At 50.8% G+C, this 15,928-nt stretch overlaps 2 protein-coding genes and 1 long non-coding RNA gene across 7 annotated transcripts in view; 1 reads left to right on the top strand and 2 right to left on the bottom strand.

Annotated features, from left to right (window-relative positions):
• The first annotated feature begins 267 nt into the window (after nt 1–267).
• Nucleotides 268–15,771, top strand: ZNF835 (zinc finger protein 835). 5 transcript variants are annotated; one of them, XM_042917735.1, is made up of 5 exons: nt 268–501; nt 1,419–1,509; nt 3,899–6,091; nt 9,672–9,714; nt 15,735–15,771. In XM_042917735.1, the coding sequence occupies exon 3, from the start codon at nt 3,947–3,949 to the stop codon at nt 5,579–5,581; it is 1,635 nt and encodes a 544-aa protein (XP_042773669.1). In that variant the 5' UTR covers nt 268–501; nt 1,419–1,509; nt 3,899–3,946; the 3' UTR covers nt 5,582–6,091; nt 9,672–9,714; nt 15,735–15,771. The 5 variants fall into 5 exon arrangements, 4 of the variants coding, with proteins under 4 accessions (XP_042773669.1, XP_042773668.1, XP_042773670.1 ...); XM_042917734.1 differs by lacking the exon at nt 15,735–15,771 and adding an exon at nt 15,361–15,667; XM_042917736.1 differs by lacking the exon at nt 15,735–15,771 and adding an exon at nt 10,471–10,606.
• On the bottom strand, nt 7,589–9,826 carry LOC122207655. Its single transcript, XR_006196952.1, has 3 exons — nt 9,658–9,826; nt 8,100–8,299; nt 7,589–7,767 (listed from the first exon to the last, which is right to left on the bottom strand). It is a non-coding gene; the product is annotated as an uncharacterized LOC122207655 (long non-coding RNA).
• Nucleotides 11,710–15,928, bottom strand: part of SMIM17 (small integral membrane protein 17) — a 31,037-nt gene continuing 26,818 nt past the window's right edge. The window contains exon 5 of the mRNA XM_042917774.1: nt 11,710–12,791. Coding sequence (XP_042773708.1) covers nt 12,681–12,791 — 111 coding nt within the window. The 3' untranslated portion in view covers nt 11,710–12,680. The remainder of the gene's footprint in view (nt 12,792–15,928) is intronic.

A 15,928-nucleotide genomic window follows, 5' to 3' on the forward strand; every position in this document is an offset into this window, starting at 1 on the left:
CTGATCCTCAGTTGGTTTTTGTTCCCCTAAGCCCGAGGACTGTGCCCCTCCCCTGAGGAGGCGGAGTCCCGCCCCCATATCTCTGGCTCCGCCCCCCACCCTGAGTCCCGGCCCCGTCGGGCGGAGCTCGGTCTGAGCACCGACCCCGCACCGATCCCTGAGCATCGACCCCGCAGGCGTCCCCGGGACTGGTTCTTCCAGGACGCCGGCGCAGCGGCGCGGTGCCTTCTGGGAGTTGTAGTTCGCGGGAAACGGCGCGCGGGATGTAGCTGTGCCGGTGCGCAAGCGCAGTCCGCTCGGGCCTGGCGCTCTGGCCCACCCGCGGAGGTCGCCGTGGTCACCTGTGAGGCCTGCTCGTCCGCTCCCCCGTGGGACCTGGGGTTACTGGGGTCCGCCTCGGCCGGGTAGGGTCGGAGACTGAGGAGAACCTGACCCGAACCCACCGAGCTCGCGGGGAGCCTCCGAGGCCTTCGAAGGCGGTGCCGGGAGTCGAGGACACTGGTGCGTGGTTTGCGTGAGCGCGAGTGGGTGTGCGCGCGGGTGTCCGTGTCGCTCTGTCGCTGTGTGTTCGTGACTCCAGCGCTGTGTGTATGCGAATCCCGCCCCGCCTGTGCACTTGCCTTTGCACGTGTGTCGCTACTGAACTTTGTGCCAATGCAGGTGTGTGGCCTTGTGCGTGTCCCTGTGCGTGTGAGTCCCGCCCCGCATGTCCCTGCGTTTGCCCGTGCGCGACTCCACAAGTCTGTGCGCGTGCAGCTGTGCGTGACTCTCCGTGTGAGTCCGCCCCTCATGAAACGTGTTTGTACCTGTGTGCCTAGGCAGGTGTGAGCCGTGCGTGTGAGTCCGGCCCTTGTGTGTTTGCATGTGGGTGACTACATCAGTTTGTGCCCTTGTGAGTATGTAACTGTGCGTGTGACTCCGCAGGTGAGTACGTCCCCCATGTCACCGTGTGTTTGCACGTGACTGAGCCTGCCGGCTGTGCCTGTGCAGGGGCCGCAGCGCGCATAATTGACTGTGTGTCTGCATCTGGAGACCTGTGCCCATGGGTAACTTTAGGCACACGTGGAATGTGTTCTCCTAGGTGCGAAGTGTGTGATTCTACGTGTGTCTCGGTGTGCAGCTGAATGCAGCGTTTCGATGGGTGTGTCTGCCATCCCGGAGCTGGCCATTCTGTGTGCCTGAACATGACTGTGCGTGTGGAGGTCTGTGCAGGTGTCACGGGATGTGTTTAGGAGACACTGGGCAAGCTTGGGGTCACTGCATTTCTGCACGTGGGGGAGACCCAGCACACATGACTTTGGGCACGTGTGATGCTCTGCCCACTTATGACATGCACTTATGACTGTGCATGTGTCTGTGGTGACACACGCCTCGGCCCCAGAATCTTCCTTCATGGTTCCCATTTCTTTCTCTCACAGGTGTGGTCTGGACCCACTGATGCATGGTGGCCAGAGCAGGGGCCACAACTTGAGTGACACACACAGGATCTGATGCTCAGAAGACCACAAGGTGGGTACCACGGCCCTGTGTGGAGGCCTGTCTGGGCCTGACAGCCGCCTGTGGAGACGGTTCTGAAACTGGGCCAGGCCTAGCCCGGCTCCCACCAGCCAAGTTCTCACCGCTGCACACAGACCCTGCTTCATGTGACCCTCAACACTGCCATCCGTAATCCCACCTGCCGGCTGCCTCAGTTGTTTTCCACCCCTCCCCCACTGCCCTGCCCCTCTGCTTTTCCTCTGTCGCCCCAGCCATGGTCTTGCTCGGGACCCTCGCCCCTGCTGCTCTCACAGCCCAGATCACTCACTCCTTCACTTCTGGATCTATTCTCTCTTCTCCACGAGGCCTGGCCTCAGGGGATGAAGGTTCCAGGCAAATGGAACAGCCATTCAGACTCAGCTCCTGAGTCAGGAGCATGCCTGGAATGTTTGAGGAGCAGCGGGGAGGCCTATATTGGAGAGTATGAGCCCAGGGCAGGCAAGGGTGTCGGAGAGGATAAGCCCCGTAGCCAGGTGGCCCAGGCGTGGGCTCTAGCTTTGCCAGTTCTGGGAGCTTTACTGAGGAGCAGGTGAGCTAGTTCGTGGCAAGAGCTTAAAGAAGGCTTGGGGCGCCTGGGTGGCTCAGTCGGTTGGGCGGCCGACTTCGGCTCAGGTCACGATCTCACGGTCCGTGAGTTCGAGCCCTGCGTCGGGCTCTGGGCTGATGGCTCAGGGCCTGGAGCCTGCTTCCAATTCTGTGTCTCCCTCTCTCTCTGCCCCTCCCCCGTTCATGCTCTGTCTCTCTCTGTCTCAAAAATAAATAAACGTTAAAAAAAAAAAAATTTAAAGAAGGCTGGGCATCCGGCTCTGTGCTCAGCGGAGGCTGGTTGTTACTGCTGTAACAGTACTCCCGAGTTGGTGTCAGAGGGGCCAAGACCAGCACCTCTCAGACGTTCCCATGCCCACGAATCACCTGGGGCTCCCATAAAAAGCAGATTTTGAGTCGCTAGGCCTGCAGAGGGGCCTAAGCTCTGAGTCTGTCACCGGCATTGCCGCTGGGCCCCAGGGCCAGGGTGTAGCAATGAACCTTTGCCACGTGTTCATAATCCCTAAAACGTAGATAGCTGTGTTTGCCTGTTTTTCAGCCTAAATAACATCCTACCTGATACAGCCTGTGCATCTTAACTGTTTGCCAACACTGTATTTGAGGTTCTGAGCGTTGGGCAGCTGGCGGTCACTCATGTTTATGCCGTGCGATACTCCGCTGTATGAATATACCCCTGTTCGTTCCCTTGTTAATGGACAGTTGGACTGTTTTCTAGCATTTGGCTGTTACACACAATCTTGGACGGGCTTCCTGGTACACATGTGCACGTTTCTCTTGCTTACGTTCCAGAAAATGTAATTACTGGGGGACCGGGGACATGTGTCTCCAGCTTTCCTAGAAAATGCCAGTGGTTTTTCCAGTGCACGCTCCTACCGGCAGTATATTATGCATAGAGCTTGGGAGCTAGCTGTTCCTTTGTGTACGATTTTTCTCCAGAAAAGAAAAAACCCTCAGCTCAGAGACCCATGACAAAGTACTGCAGACTGGGTGTCTTCAACAGAAATTTATTTCCTCATAGTTCTGGAGGCTGGGAGTCTAGGATTAGGGCATCAGCCTGGCCTGGGTGCTGGTGAGAACCGTCTTCCTGGCTTGCAGATAATCTCCTCCTCACTCTGTCCCCACATGGTGGAGAGAGGGGGCTCTGGTCTCTTCCTCTTATGAGGACACCAATCCCATGGTGGAGGCGGGCATTTAACCTCATTATCTCCCAAAGGCCCAACCTCCAGACATTATCACGTTAGTTAGGGCTCTGATCTATGAATTTGGAGGGGACATGATTTGGTCCAGAGCACCAAGTTGCAAGGCTATGTTTAAGAGCTGTCAGATTCATGTTTTTGCAAAGATCTTTTACAATTGTTTGCAGGGGCGCCTGGGTGGCTCAGGGGGTTAAGCCTCGGACTCTTGATTTCAGTTCAGGTCATGATCTCACAGTTCGTGAGTTCAAGCCCCAGGTCAGGCTCTGTGCTGACCATTTGGAGCCTGCTTGGGATTCTCTCTTTCTCTCTCTGCCCCTCCTGCTTGCGCTCTCTCTCAAAATAAATAAACTTAAAAAAAAATTTTTTTTTTAATACAATTGCTTTCAATTACGTCTGTGATCTTCAGTCAGGGGACACTTGGAAATGCCCAGAGACATTTCTGGTGGTCACACCTTGGGGCAGTGCTACTGGCATCCAGTGGGTAGAGGCCAGGGATGCTGCTAAGTACCCTCCAGTGCATAGGACAGCCCCCCAACAAACCATCAGCAGTGTGGAGGCTGAGACCCTGCACTAAGCCTTGTCCAACCCACCTGGTTGGTTTTTCTCCTCTTTTCCTTCAGATCCTGGGACAAAGACGTGAAAACAAGGCAGTGGCTCAGAAAGCAGCGATGGAAGGACTCTTGACCGTGGCCACCCCTCAGGGCCCCGAGGTGGGGGAAACCCGGGAACAAGAGGGTCGGTTCAGGGACCGGCAGGAGAACCAGAAAAGCTGTTTGAAGCAAGAGGCCACGGCCCCCGGGGAAGAGCCCGCCAAGGACGGTGTGCAGGAGCGGGACGAGCTCGGCGGGTTGCCGGGAACCGGCCGGAGCCCTCCCCTGCCCCAAGCCGGCGGCCGGCCCCGGAGGCGGGGCGCGCCCAGGAAGAACCCGAAGCAGAAGAGGGCGGGCTCCGGCGAGGAGGAGCGAGGAGGGGGCGGCCCCCGGAAGCCGTGGACGTGCGGGGACTGCGGCAAGGCCTTCAGCTACTGCTCGGCCTTCACCCTGCACCAGAGAACCCACACCGGCGAGAGGCCGTTCGCGTGCGCCGATTGCGGCAAGGCCTTCAGCCAGAGCGTCCACCTGACGCTCCACCGGCGCACGCACACGGGCGAGCGGCCGTACGCGTGCCCCGAGTGCGGCAAGGCCTTCAGCCAGGGCTCCTACCTGGCGTCGCACTGGCGCACGCACACGGGCGAGCGGCCGCACCGCTGCGCCGACTGCGGCAAGGCCTTCGCGCGCCCCACGCACCTGGCGCAGCACCGGCGCGTCCACACGGGCGAGCGGCCGTACGCGTGCGGCCAGTGCGCCAAGGCCTTCCGCAACCGCTCGTCCCTGCTGGAGCACCAGCGCGTGCACACGGGCGAGAAGCCGTACGCGTGCGCGCGCTGCCAGAAGGCCTTCCGCTTCTCCTCGGCGCTCATCCGCCACCGGCGCACGCACACGGCCGAGCGGCCGTACGCCTGCGGCCAGTGCGCCAAGGCCTTCACGCAGCTCGCGCACCTGGCGCAGCACCGGCGCGTGCACACGGGCGAGAAGCCGTACGCGTGCCCCGAGTGCGGCGCGCCCTTCAGCCAGAGCGCCTCGCTGGCCGAGCACCGGCGCATCCACACGGGCGAGAAGCCGTACGCGTGCGCGCAGTGCGGCAAGGCCTTCACGCAGGTGTCGCACCTGGCGCAGCACCGGCGCGTGCACACGGGTGAGCGGCCGTACGCGTGCGCCGACTGCGGCCGCGCCTTCGGCAACCGCTCGCACCTGGCGCAGCACCGCCTGGTGCATACGGGCGCGCGGCCCTACCGGTGCCCGGAGTGCGGGGCGGCCTTCGGCCACGTGTCGTCCCTCATCGAGCACCAGAAGATCCACACGGGCGAGAAGCCCTACCGCTGCGGGGACTGCGGCAAGGCCTTCAGCCAGGGCTCGTCGCTGACGCTGCACCGGCGCACGCACACGGGCGAGCGGCCCTACGCGTGCCCCGAGTGCGGCAAGGCTTTCAGCAACCGCTCCTACCTCATCCAGCACCACATCGTGCACACGGGCGAGAAGCCCTACGAGTGCGGCGGCTGCGGCAAGGCCTTCAGCTTCTCCTCCGCGCTCATTCGGCACCAGCGGACGCACGCCGACGGGAGGCCCTGCCCGCGCGTCCGCTGCGGCCACACCGCCACCCCGCTGCCGCACCTGACGGGGCCCCCGGGCTCCCCCCGGGAGGAGGAGCCAGGCAGCGGCAGCGACCCCACACAGAGTGCCACAGACCGGCAGAAGGACGAGTGATGCCTAACGGGGACCTCTGACCAGGCACCGCGCCCGGCACTGTTCCACCCCGCTTCCGACCGATCGGCACCAAGGGGAGGCACCTTCTCCTCCCCGAGTCGTCCGTGAGAAAACCGAGGCTCGGGGAGGCCCGGGAACTTGCCCAAGGTCACACAGGGAGGAGGTCACAGAGCCGGGACTGCTTCTCCCCCCAACACACACACTCTGCCTCCTGGTTCGGAACTATAAATGTGACCCACGAAAGTAGACCCAAAGAAGTGTCTGTGCGTCTCTAGCTAGCCTTTGAATGGTCGAAGATTTGATGATCACGTAGGCATTTGTTCAATAAATTTAATTGGATAAAAGGTTCGGCTCCTTTCAAGTTGCCATATTGACTACGGGAGCGGGGTCTGAAGAAGTATGGATCCCTAGGACTGAAACAGTGGTTCCAAAATTAGAACGAGCCAGAGACATCCAGAGAAGGAAAAGCTCTAGAAGAGACTTGCCTCTCCCCTGACAGACCTGCAAAGGGTGAGTTTCAGAGTGCACCCCAGCCTTTTTTAGGATGAGGAAACACTTTCCCCTGCTCCAGCCTTGTGCCCCCCCCCCCACCCGCTTTCGAAATCCTGACTTTAATGGTTGTGTCAGTTAGCTGTTGCTGTGTAACAAAGCATCCAGACCTCAGTTGTCCATCTAATGTATTTCCCATGGTGGGGGTTTCTGTTGGCCTGGACTAGGCCCAGTTGATCTTGGCTAGATTCAGTGGCGCATCTGTGGTCAGCTGAGGGTTGGATGGGGGTGGCTGTTCAGGACGGCTCAGCTGGGCCATCTCTGCTGCCTTCCTCAAGACTCTAAGGGTGTGCACTCAGGACAGTAGCAGGGATTTGGAGAGAGTGGGCACACACAAGCACAGTTTCAAGCGCCTGATTATGTCAAGTTTGCGTGTAGACCCACTAGCCAAAACAAGAGTTATAGCCAAGCCCATGGGTAGTGTACGAAGGGCCTTTTCAACCATGTGGTTAGAAGTGTGAAATGTGAGAATGATTAACGCAGTCACCTATCACCGTGAAATAAGTTATAGTCCTACAGCATGGTCTTTACGAAATTTTGTTTGGTCCACAGTTAACAAAGTGAAAAAAAATCTTAGCCCTGTCCTCCTCCATGCCCCCTAGCCACCAAGTTCCCCTCCCTAGAGGCAACCATTCTTGAGTTTCTTGGTATCTTTCCAACATAATCTATGCATATATAGCAAATAATATGGGTATTTGTTTACATGTATAAACATGCTATAAAGACGTACAGTATGCCTTTCTACACGGATAGTAGCATACAACCCACAGCTTCTGTCCTTTTATTTATTTTATATTTGGAAGCACCAGATGTTATCATTTCACAAAGTTTGGGTGTAAGATTTCTTAGGTAGAGAATCACGTATGTTTGTTTTGATCTCACTGATTTGTTCAGGTCCAAGAAAAAAAAATGACAAAAATATTTTTCAGTTACGAATGCCTTTTTTACAAGGTTGACCAACAAACGGTCCTGTGTCATGGAACAACATAACTGAACATAACATATCATAACAACATAACAACATAACATAACCCCCCTCTGCATAAAAAGGTACCCCCTACATAAAGAATTTTTATGAGATTTTTTTCAATTATACAAAATGTACAATAAATCCCCACATGCCCATCCACTTTGACTGCCTTAAAAAACAAAAAGAATTTTGGGGTGCCTGGGTGGCTCAGTAGGTTAAATGTCCAACTCTTGATTTTGGCTCAGGGCACGATCTCACGGTTCATGAGTTCGAGCCCCACATAAGGCTCTGTGATGACCGTGCAGAGCCTGCTTGGGATTCTCTCTCTGTTTCTCTTTCTGCCCCTCCCTCTTTCTCAAAACCAGAAAAGAAAAGAAACAATTTTAATAGAACAGGAATGCAATACCTAAAAGTGCTTTCATAACAAAATTTACCATATTTTATGATATATATTTGTTTTTAAAATAGTTCATGAAAATGCCCATTTTTTTCCTGGTCTATTTTAAAGTAAATTACCGACAGGATCTCACTGCTAAATACCTTAGGCTGCATCTCTTAACAACAACAAAAGTACCTTCTATACAACCACAGTATCATTCACACCCAGTGAAACATTAATTTCTTGATATCATCCAGTGTCCAGTCCATATTCAGATTTCCTTGGGCCCTGAAAAAGTGATGTAAATTATCACAAAATAACGCCAAGCCCTGAAAATACCTCAAACATAAATGATCTTTAATGTGTATAACTAAGGAGGAGAGAAATTAAAACAGCCACACGGACGTGTAAAGAGACATCTGTCTCCCTGCCCACCAGCTTCCTCAGCTCTTAGTCCTAGCAAGGAAGCTGGTGAGGGGCCTCGGAGGAGATGCGTGCCTTTCCTTTCGCCCTGGCGTTACCTGCACAGGCCTTGGCACGCAGTAGGTCCTCAGGGAATCTCATGTGAATAAATAAATGAGTGACAAATCCCTGACCTGCCTTGCAGGGTCAAGACTTACCGTGTTTGCGCTTCCTCTGTGCTGCAGACATCACTCAGGCCCCAGCATAGAGTAGGTACTCATGAAAGACTGGGTGACTAGTTGTACATCCCAGCATCAGCCCTGGCATCATTCAGGGTCAGAGGCCACACATTCAGTGCCCCCCTGTCTCCCAGGGTTAGCCAGTTCAAGCACCAGCACACAGTGGGTCTTCGGGAGACCTAAATTAATAGGCCAAGTAAATTAATCAATAAGTAAACATCCTCAGCACCAGTCCTGTATCAGAGAACATGCATACTGGTTCCTTCCTGTGACCCAAACTTTGCCTAGCCCAAGCCTTAGCACACAGTAGGTCCTTAAGACGCTCCAGATGGCTGAATGGTTATATATGGCAGCATCAGGCCAGGAGTTATTCACGGTCAGGAGGGACGACACAGTCGGTTCATGGCTATGCCCCAGACATCTCCTACCTCAGGCCTCAGCGCACAGTAGGTCCTCAGGAAATACTGAGTGACTGAATGAATGGTTGACCATGTCCAGCTGCAACCCTAGAGCCATTCAGGGTCTTGCATGGACTGCACGGTCTGGCTCCTCCTTCTGACCTTCGCCCAGCCCAGGTGCTAGGCACACAGTAGGCGCTCAGGCAGTGCTGCGTGAAGGGATGAATGTGAAATGGGAGCCCAGTTTACAGACATAAGCCTGAGTTCAGTCACCCCAAAGACCGAGGGAAACTGGTCCTCCGCAACGCCAAGGCTGCGGGTGCCCCGGCTCTGCGGGGGGAGAGCGGGGAGGGTGCGGGCGAGGTGTGGGCGGGGTCGGCGTCCCGCCTTTGAGCCCTTCCGCCAAGACTTCAACGAGAGCCGGCTAGGTGCAGTGCGCAGGCGCCGGGCGTAACGCCGCGAGCTGGCCCCGCCCGCGGGCGGTTGGCGGGCTGTGCTGCGGGGCCGACGCAGGAGGGTGGACGCCGGAGGGAGGGCGGGGGCGCGACCAGAGTCGCAGCCGGGAGGACGGGAGCGTCCGCGGTCCCTCCTGTTGCAGTGAGAGTGGCGCGCGCGAGCGGTGCCCTGAGTCCACAGCCGTGGAGGAGCTGAGCCCCGGGAGGGGGAGCTGCCGAAAATACCTGTTCAGAGCTTTCGGAATTACTGGTAAGGCAGAGGGGAAGGAATTGGCATTCGGGAACACGGCAGCGCAGTCAGCCAGCCAGCCCGCCCCAAGCCGCTCCCACGGCTCCCGCAAGCCACGGGCGTGCCGGTGTTTGCCTTAGCGGTTTAGATTTGCCATAGTTGCCGACTTACCCGACATCCTCCGTCCCCCACTATGTTCCCCAGATAGTGTATGCAGATGCTACCCTGGGGCCAGCGTGTCCTGTTCCGGGGGAGAACCCAGCAGCTTCAAGCGCATGGGGGAGGGGGTCGGAAGGGGCCGGGGTGCCACAGGCTGGCGTGCAGGGAATTCCTGAGAAATGCAGGCCGAACTCTGCAGCCCCCCTCCCCCACTCAACCTTCCCAGGACTCAGTTCCTCCAGGGAGACCCGGCAGAGGAGGTGGACAGAGCAGAACCTCAATTAACCATCAATTACCCTGTAATTGTCAGGTGGTGATACAGGCGCCGAAGACCAGGAGGATCACCTGCGGAGGTAAGTGTTCTTTGGGGACGGTGGGGGAAGACGTGCGAGCCGAGCACTGCAGGTGAGGGAGCCACGTGAGCATCTGGGGGAAGAGCATTACAGGCAGAGGTCCATTCCACAGTCCGTGCCAAGGTCCCGAGGCAGGCACGTGGCAGGCACGTGATGGGCTTGTTCAAACAGCAAAGGCCGCGCGCATGGAATGGAGGGTGCGAGCGCGAGCCCTTACTGCAGGGCTGGGCGGCCGCTGTGAGGACTTTGGCTCTTACCTGCTGAAGCGGGTGGATTGTGAATGGTCTTAATTACGGTGTCATGGGATGTACCTGGCTGTCGAATGGAGAAGAGACCATCGGGGGTGCGAGTCGCTATTTCTGTCATCAATGAAATGCGGTTCCTGGCACGTGATAGAACCCAAATGAAGGGCCATTGCTTTTATGGTTTATATTATTATGACTGTTTGCAATATCCCACAAATTTAAGGCACGTGGCACGGTCTGAGCGAATCTCAGCCCACAGCAGCCCCCCCCCCGCCCTCCCCCCCCCCCCCCCCTGTTCGGGACATCTGGCACGGTCCCCACAGGCACCTCCCGGTTTCTGCCTTTGTCCTGCTGCAGTCCATTATGCTCTGCCCATTCCTAGGACAGCTAGTTCCCGCCTCCAGCTGCTGTTCTCTCCCTTATTTCAAGATTCCAGTTCCTGTGGCAGGGAAGGGCTGGGAGGTGAGGGTGTGAGGAGAATCTATCTCGTGTCCTCTGCTTTGCCACGTAGAACAGGGTGGTGGTGGTAGCCATCCTCCCAGCCGAGTGGAGAAAAAGAAGGTCACCCCTGCAAAGGAGTGGAACTCTGAGGTCAGTGGAGAGGAAAGGTCCCAGTGATATTTTTAGGCCCCGGGAACCAGCTATAAATTGAGCCAATTTCATCCCAGGCTTTGGTGTAACATGAATCAGTAATTGATCATTAACAAACTTAAGCTCCTTTGAATCAGCTGCTGTTACTTGCAACTGATAAATCGTAATGAATGTAACAGCTGAGGCTTGTGTCTGTTTGAAGGGACGATTGTTGCTTGTTTTTTGATGCAGTCAGCTGGAGGGAACTATGGGGAGACAGAATCCCATACTTCTACCTGCCCAGATTTTTTTTTTTTTTGGCAAACCTGGAGAGGCCATTGGAAATCCTATCAAAACGACACAAAGGGTCTAAATACACACACGTGTGCACACACACACAAATTTAAAAACAGCAGGATGGAAATACCAACCACTAATAGACAAAGTAAAATTTAAGCCTCGGGATTAAATTGGTTTAAAGACAATCAAAGGATTCAGAATCAGGTTTAAACTAATGTTTATTGCATGGCTACTATTGCCCAGCATTGTGCTTGGTGGTATATGTATACCTTTTAATTGGCAAAGACATAACAGTGCTGTACCTCATATGCATCAAATTACATAGTGACTGAATACATAAAGCAAAGTTTATACAAAATATATTGACAAACGTAGTCATACTAACAGATTTTCACATAACCTTATTGGTTTTTGACAGATAAGGTGAGCCAAAATTAACACATGAACCTACGCAATATCATTGATAAGACTGAATTCATTAACAGACATGTAGAGTTCTGAATTCTACAGACTGAAAATACATATTCGTCTTAAATGTCCGTGAAACATGTACAAACACTGGACACGTTGTAGGCCACAGTAAGAGCTTTTAAAAAGCTTTTGAAAGCATATATATTAGAGGCCACATTCTTTGTTCACAGTGCAGTAAATCAGTGAAACTATTTTTAAATAAACCTGATCAGAGTTTCAAAGCACTCTTTATAAACACTACGATATAACATTTAGACAACAACAAACAGGAACACAAATTATCAAATTAAAATGTGGCCAAGGCTATAATCAGAAGTATATTTATTAAGTATACTATTTTGGCAAATACTTTTGTAAAAAAAGATTATAAATGAATTATTCAACATAAAAACAGACAAGGTATAGAAATAAAAAATGAGCCTAACACATATTAATTAAAAACAAATTACAAACTAGAGAAATATGGATATACATAAATTCTAATGCTGGTTCTTTGGAAAAGCAATAGTAAACTGGATAAAACTTTGACAAATCTAATGGGTAAACCACAAGCAGAAGTTGAAAGGAAGAAAGGAGATAGAACAAAATAAAGAGAAGATTTTCATTTAATTATAGAATGGTATTCATAATCTGAAAAGTTCAATGAAATGGAGAATTTTCTAAGCATAAAAAACACTATAAATCATCAAAATTAATGGAATATAATAAACTGGTAACATGAGAAGAAACTGAGAAAGCCGCCCAAGAATTCAGCTGAAACTTCCTCTCCATACCTCTAGGCCCTGATTGCCTTACTGGTGAATTTCTTCAAAATGTCAAGGAAGTGATACTTAAGTTACAGAAACTATTCTAAAGCTTAGAAGACAATAAAGGTTATGTCCTTCAATGATGCAAGCCTAGCCATGTTACCAAAACTTGACAAAGATAGCACCAATCTTACATGTGAAGATAGAGTGAAGAATTATACATAAAATATCAAGAAATAGATTCAGTATCTGAAAAGACTAGTGTACCACAACCCTAAGAATACAAAGAGGATTTGATATTAAGAAATCTACCAGATTTCATCAATCCTAAATTGCACATTTTTTCATCATCTCTGAAGTCCGGATACATCTTCCAGTTGGTAGCATCTTACAATCAAGAAGCATGTTTTTTCTTTCTCAGTGGTATATAAAGCAATATGTGTTTTACAATCAGTGATGTCTTAAGTTCAATGAAATAATGTAAAACCTCATAACAAAAGGTTAAATACAAAAAAAAATCATCTTGATGGATGTTTAAAAGGCATTTGCTAATATTCAATACTATTCCTGATTTTTAACTATTTCCTTAACAAGAAGCAGGCCATTTATTTCAAAACAATAGCCACCATTATAGTTAAATGTGAAACATCATAGGCATCCCTGTTAAAACCAGGAACAAAAACAGGACACACACTACCAAGACTATGGTCGTTTGTTGTGGAGCTTTTGACCACTCCACAAAGCCCTGAAACAGAAGAAAAAAAAAAAGTATAAATGTTAGAAATGGAGGGGCCACCATTGTTTCTTGCAGGAAAATGTGATTGCATGATTGGGAATGAAATGATATATCAACTGAAAAGCTGAATTCACAACTGTACAATGAAGTGACCAGATATAACATAAATACACAAAAATAAGTAATACACCTATGCTGTATCAGAGGAAAGATCAGAATACATGTGATGAAAAATTTCAAGATGACGTATACAGTTTCACAGTGTTAAGTATCATCTATACACCAGTGACCTCAACTGTGTGTGTGCATGACCCAACCCGTCTCCTAAATTCCTAACTTATAAATCTCACCATCTGCTTGCCATCTCCACTTGGATATCTTTTTTTTTTTTTAATGTTTATTTCTTTTGGGGAGAGTGCAAGCAGGGGAGAGTCAGAAGGGGACAGGATCCAAAACGGGCTCTGTGCTGACAGCAGTGAGCCCACTGTGGGGCTTGAAGTCACAAACTGTGAGATCATGACCTGAGCCGAAATCAGATGCTCAACCGACTGAGCGACCCAGGCGCCCCTCCACTCAGATATCTAATGGACATCTTAAACTTTACATATCCCAAATACCCTAAAATCCCTCCTCCAACTAAAAAGAAAAAATCTCATGCAGTTTTCCCCATATCTCTCCTCCCGGCCCCTCCAGGCCTCTAACTGTGGCCTTCTTGATGCTTCTTTCTTTGTCACCACACACATTCGAGCCATCAACAAATGCTGTTGGCTTTACCCTCAAAATACATCCAGAAGCTGACTGCTTCCACCCTGGTCACAGCCACCATCAGTCTTATCTTGATGCTACCCCAACCCCCAATTTCTTCTCCATGGGGCAGCCAGAGTGCTCCTTCCAAAGCTGAAGTCATTCCGTGCATTACTCGCTCTTCCCCAGCCACTCTTGTCTCCATGCCTTTGCACTTACGGTTTCTTCTTCCTGAAATGCTTTTTCCCCAAGTATCCGTGAGGCTTTCTCTGTCACATCTCCCATCAGTCAGTTTTTGTCACTTCCTTAAAAAACGCTTCTCTCATCACTGTTCAGAACTGTACACCCCAATACCTTCCCACAGAAAACCGCAGAACTACCCTTGCCCAGCTTTTCTTTTGCTCCACGCCCTATAAGGGCAAAGACTTTGGTTTGCTAATGACTGTAGCCCCAATGCCTGAACAGTGCCGGACACAGAATATGAATTCTGTAAATATCTGTCAAATGAATACATGAATAGAAAGACCTACCGTGATGAAGGATGGAAAGACAGAATGGTTAATGGTGACAATTCTTCTTCAAATTAGTGATGGGTTTAGTGCAACCGCTATTAAAAATATCAGAGAAGTTTGGGGAATGGATATGACATAATGAGTTATCTAGAAAGCTAGGCAGTGGTGACATGAAAAAAAAAAAAACCTGAAAAAGAAGAGAAATAGCATATACTATGAAATGTTACAACTTATTAGAAATCATTGATGGAATTCACATCTCTAATCCTTGGAAAAGGACTAACTCTTCCTCTAGCCTGCTGTCCCCTGCTGGATGCCATCACATTTCAAAGCTCCCCTTTACATCCTGGAGAAAATAAACCACAGAAGCAGCTCCCAAGCCTGGCAGAGCATCAGAAAAACTTGGGTGACTTTTTCAAATAACTGGGCTCCACCCTCGGATTCTGTGATTCAGCAGATCTTGGATAGGCCCAGAGAATATGGGTTTTTATGAAGTTCCTCATAACCCATGCTATAGACTAGGAGGACAACTTGACAAATACGTATTATTCAGTGGCGGTGACGACAACCTGATCATTCATCAGTTGAGGAAATGGTCATGACAGAGCATACTACAGAATATTTGGCTGCTGTAAAAAGTAAATTTAAAAAAAAAAACAGCGGCACCTGGGTGGCTCAGTTAAGCATCCGACTTCAGCACAGGTCATGATTTCACGGCTCCTAAGTTCGAGCCCCGTGTCGGGCTGTGTGCTGACAGCTCAGAGCCTGGAGCCTGCTTCAGATTCTGTGTCTCCCTCTCTCTGTCCCTCCCCCCCTCTCAAAAATAAATAAGCATTAAAAAGTAAAATACAAAAGAACAAAGGACATCAATATGTATCCTTATGGAAAGCTATTATATTATGAAAATACCAAATGGTAGGGTAAGCATTTTGCTATAATCTTTTTTGGGTTTTAAGAAATGTATGTGATTTCCTGTAGGATTCTATTTACATGAAGTTTAACCATAGGCAAAACTATATGAGGCAAAATCGGAAATGTGGTTGCCTCAGGGTGGGGGACAGAGGTCAGGAAAGAAGATGAGGGTATCTTCTAAGATAATGGCAGTGCTCATTGGGATGTTACATTGGCATATATATGTGTGCACACTCATCTGTGCATTTTGTTGGAAATACGACAGTTTTTTAAGCAGAGTACAAAGTTAAGAAAATGTAAGTACAGGTCATCTGAAGTGTAAAAATTTTTACACACACACACACACACACCATACTACTGCTAATAGACCCACCAGTGCCTCACCTGGTTCTCTTTTGTTTCTCTTCCAGCTGCTGTGCATATGGGCTGCTAACTTTCTGGTTTATCGCTTAGGTTTATGATCGCCCCCTTCTTAGAAGTGCCCTTTGCTAATGGGATCCACCTCCCTAGAGAATTACACAGGCGGTTACGCTCATCCCCAACAGTCGTGCGCCCAGGGATAGAGTATAATGGACTCCCCACTGGCTCAGGGGAGAACAAGGACTGTTGATGCTCCAGAGCTCCTTGTGGTACCACGCCCAGGCTGGACCCCCAGTCAAACCCAGCTTGCCTCGGAGAGCACACTCCCTCAATAAATCCCTTGCACAAAAATCCCAATTCAGTCTCAGCTTTTTTTTTTTTAATATATTTGTTTTAATTTTTTTTTAATGTTTATTTTTGACAGAGCATGAGCGAGAAAGGGAGACACAGAATCTGAAGCAGGCTCTGAGCTGTCAGCACAGAGCCCGACGCGGGGCTCAAACTCACAGACCGCGAGATCATAACCTGAACCAAAGTTGGACGCCCAACCGACTGAACTACCCAGGTATCCCTGTATGTATTTATTTTTGAGAGGGGGAGAGAGAGAGAGAGACAGAG

Source organism: Panthera leo, chromosome E2 (assembly GCF_018350215.1).
Source record: "Panthera leo isolate Ple1 chromosome E2, P.leo_Ple1_pat1.1, whole genome shotgun sequence".
Lineage (NCBI taxonomy): Eukaryota > Metazoa > Chordata > Mammalia > Carnivora > Felidae > Panthera > Panthera leo.

Excerpts from the sequence above, each read along its gene's own strand:
- ZNF835 (XM_042917735.1), top strand. The coding sequence starts at position 3,947 with ATGGAAGGACTCTTGACCGTGGCCACCCCTCAGGGCCCCGAGGTGGGG.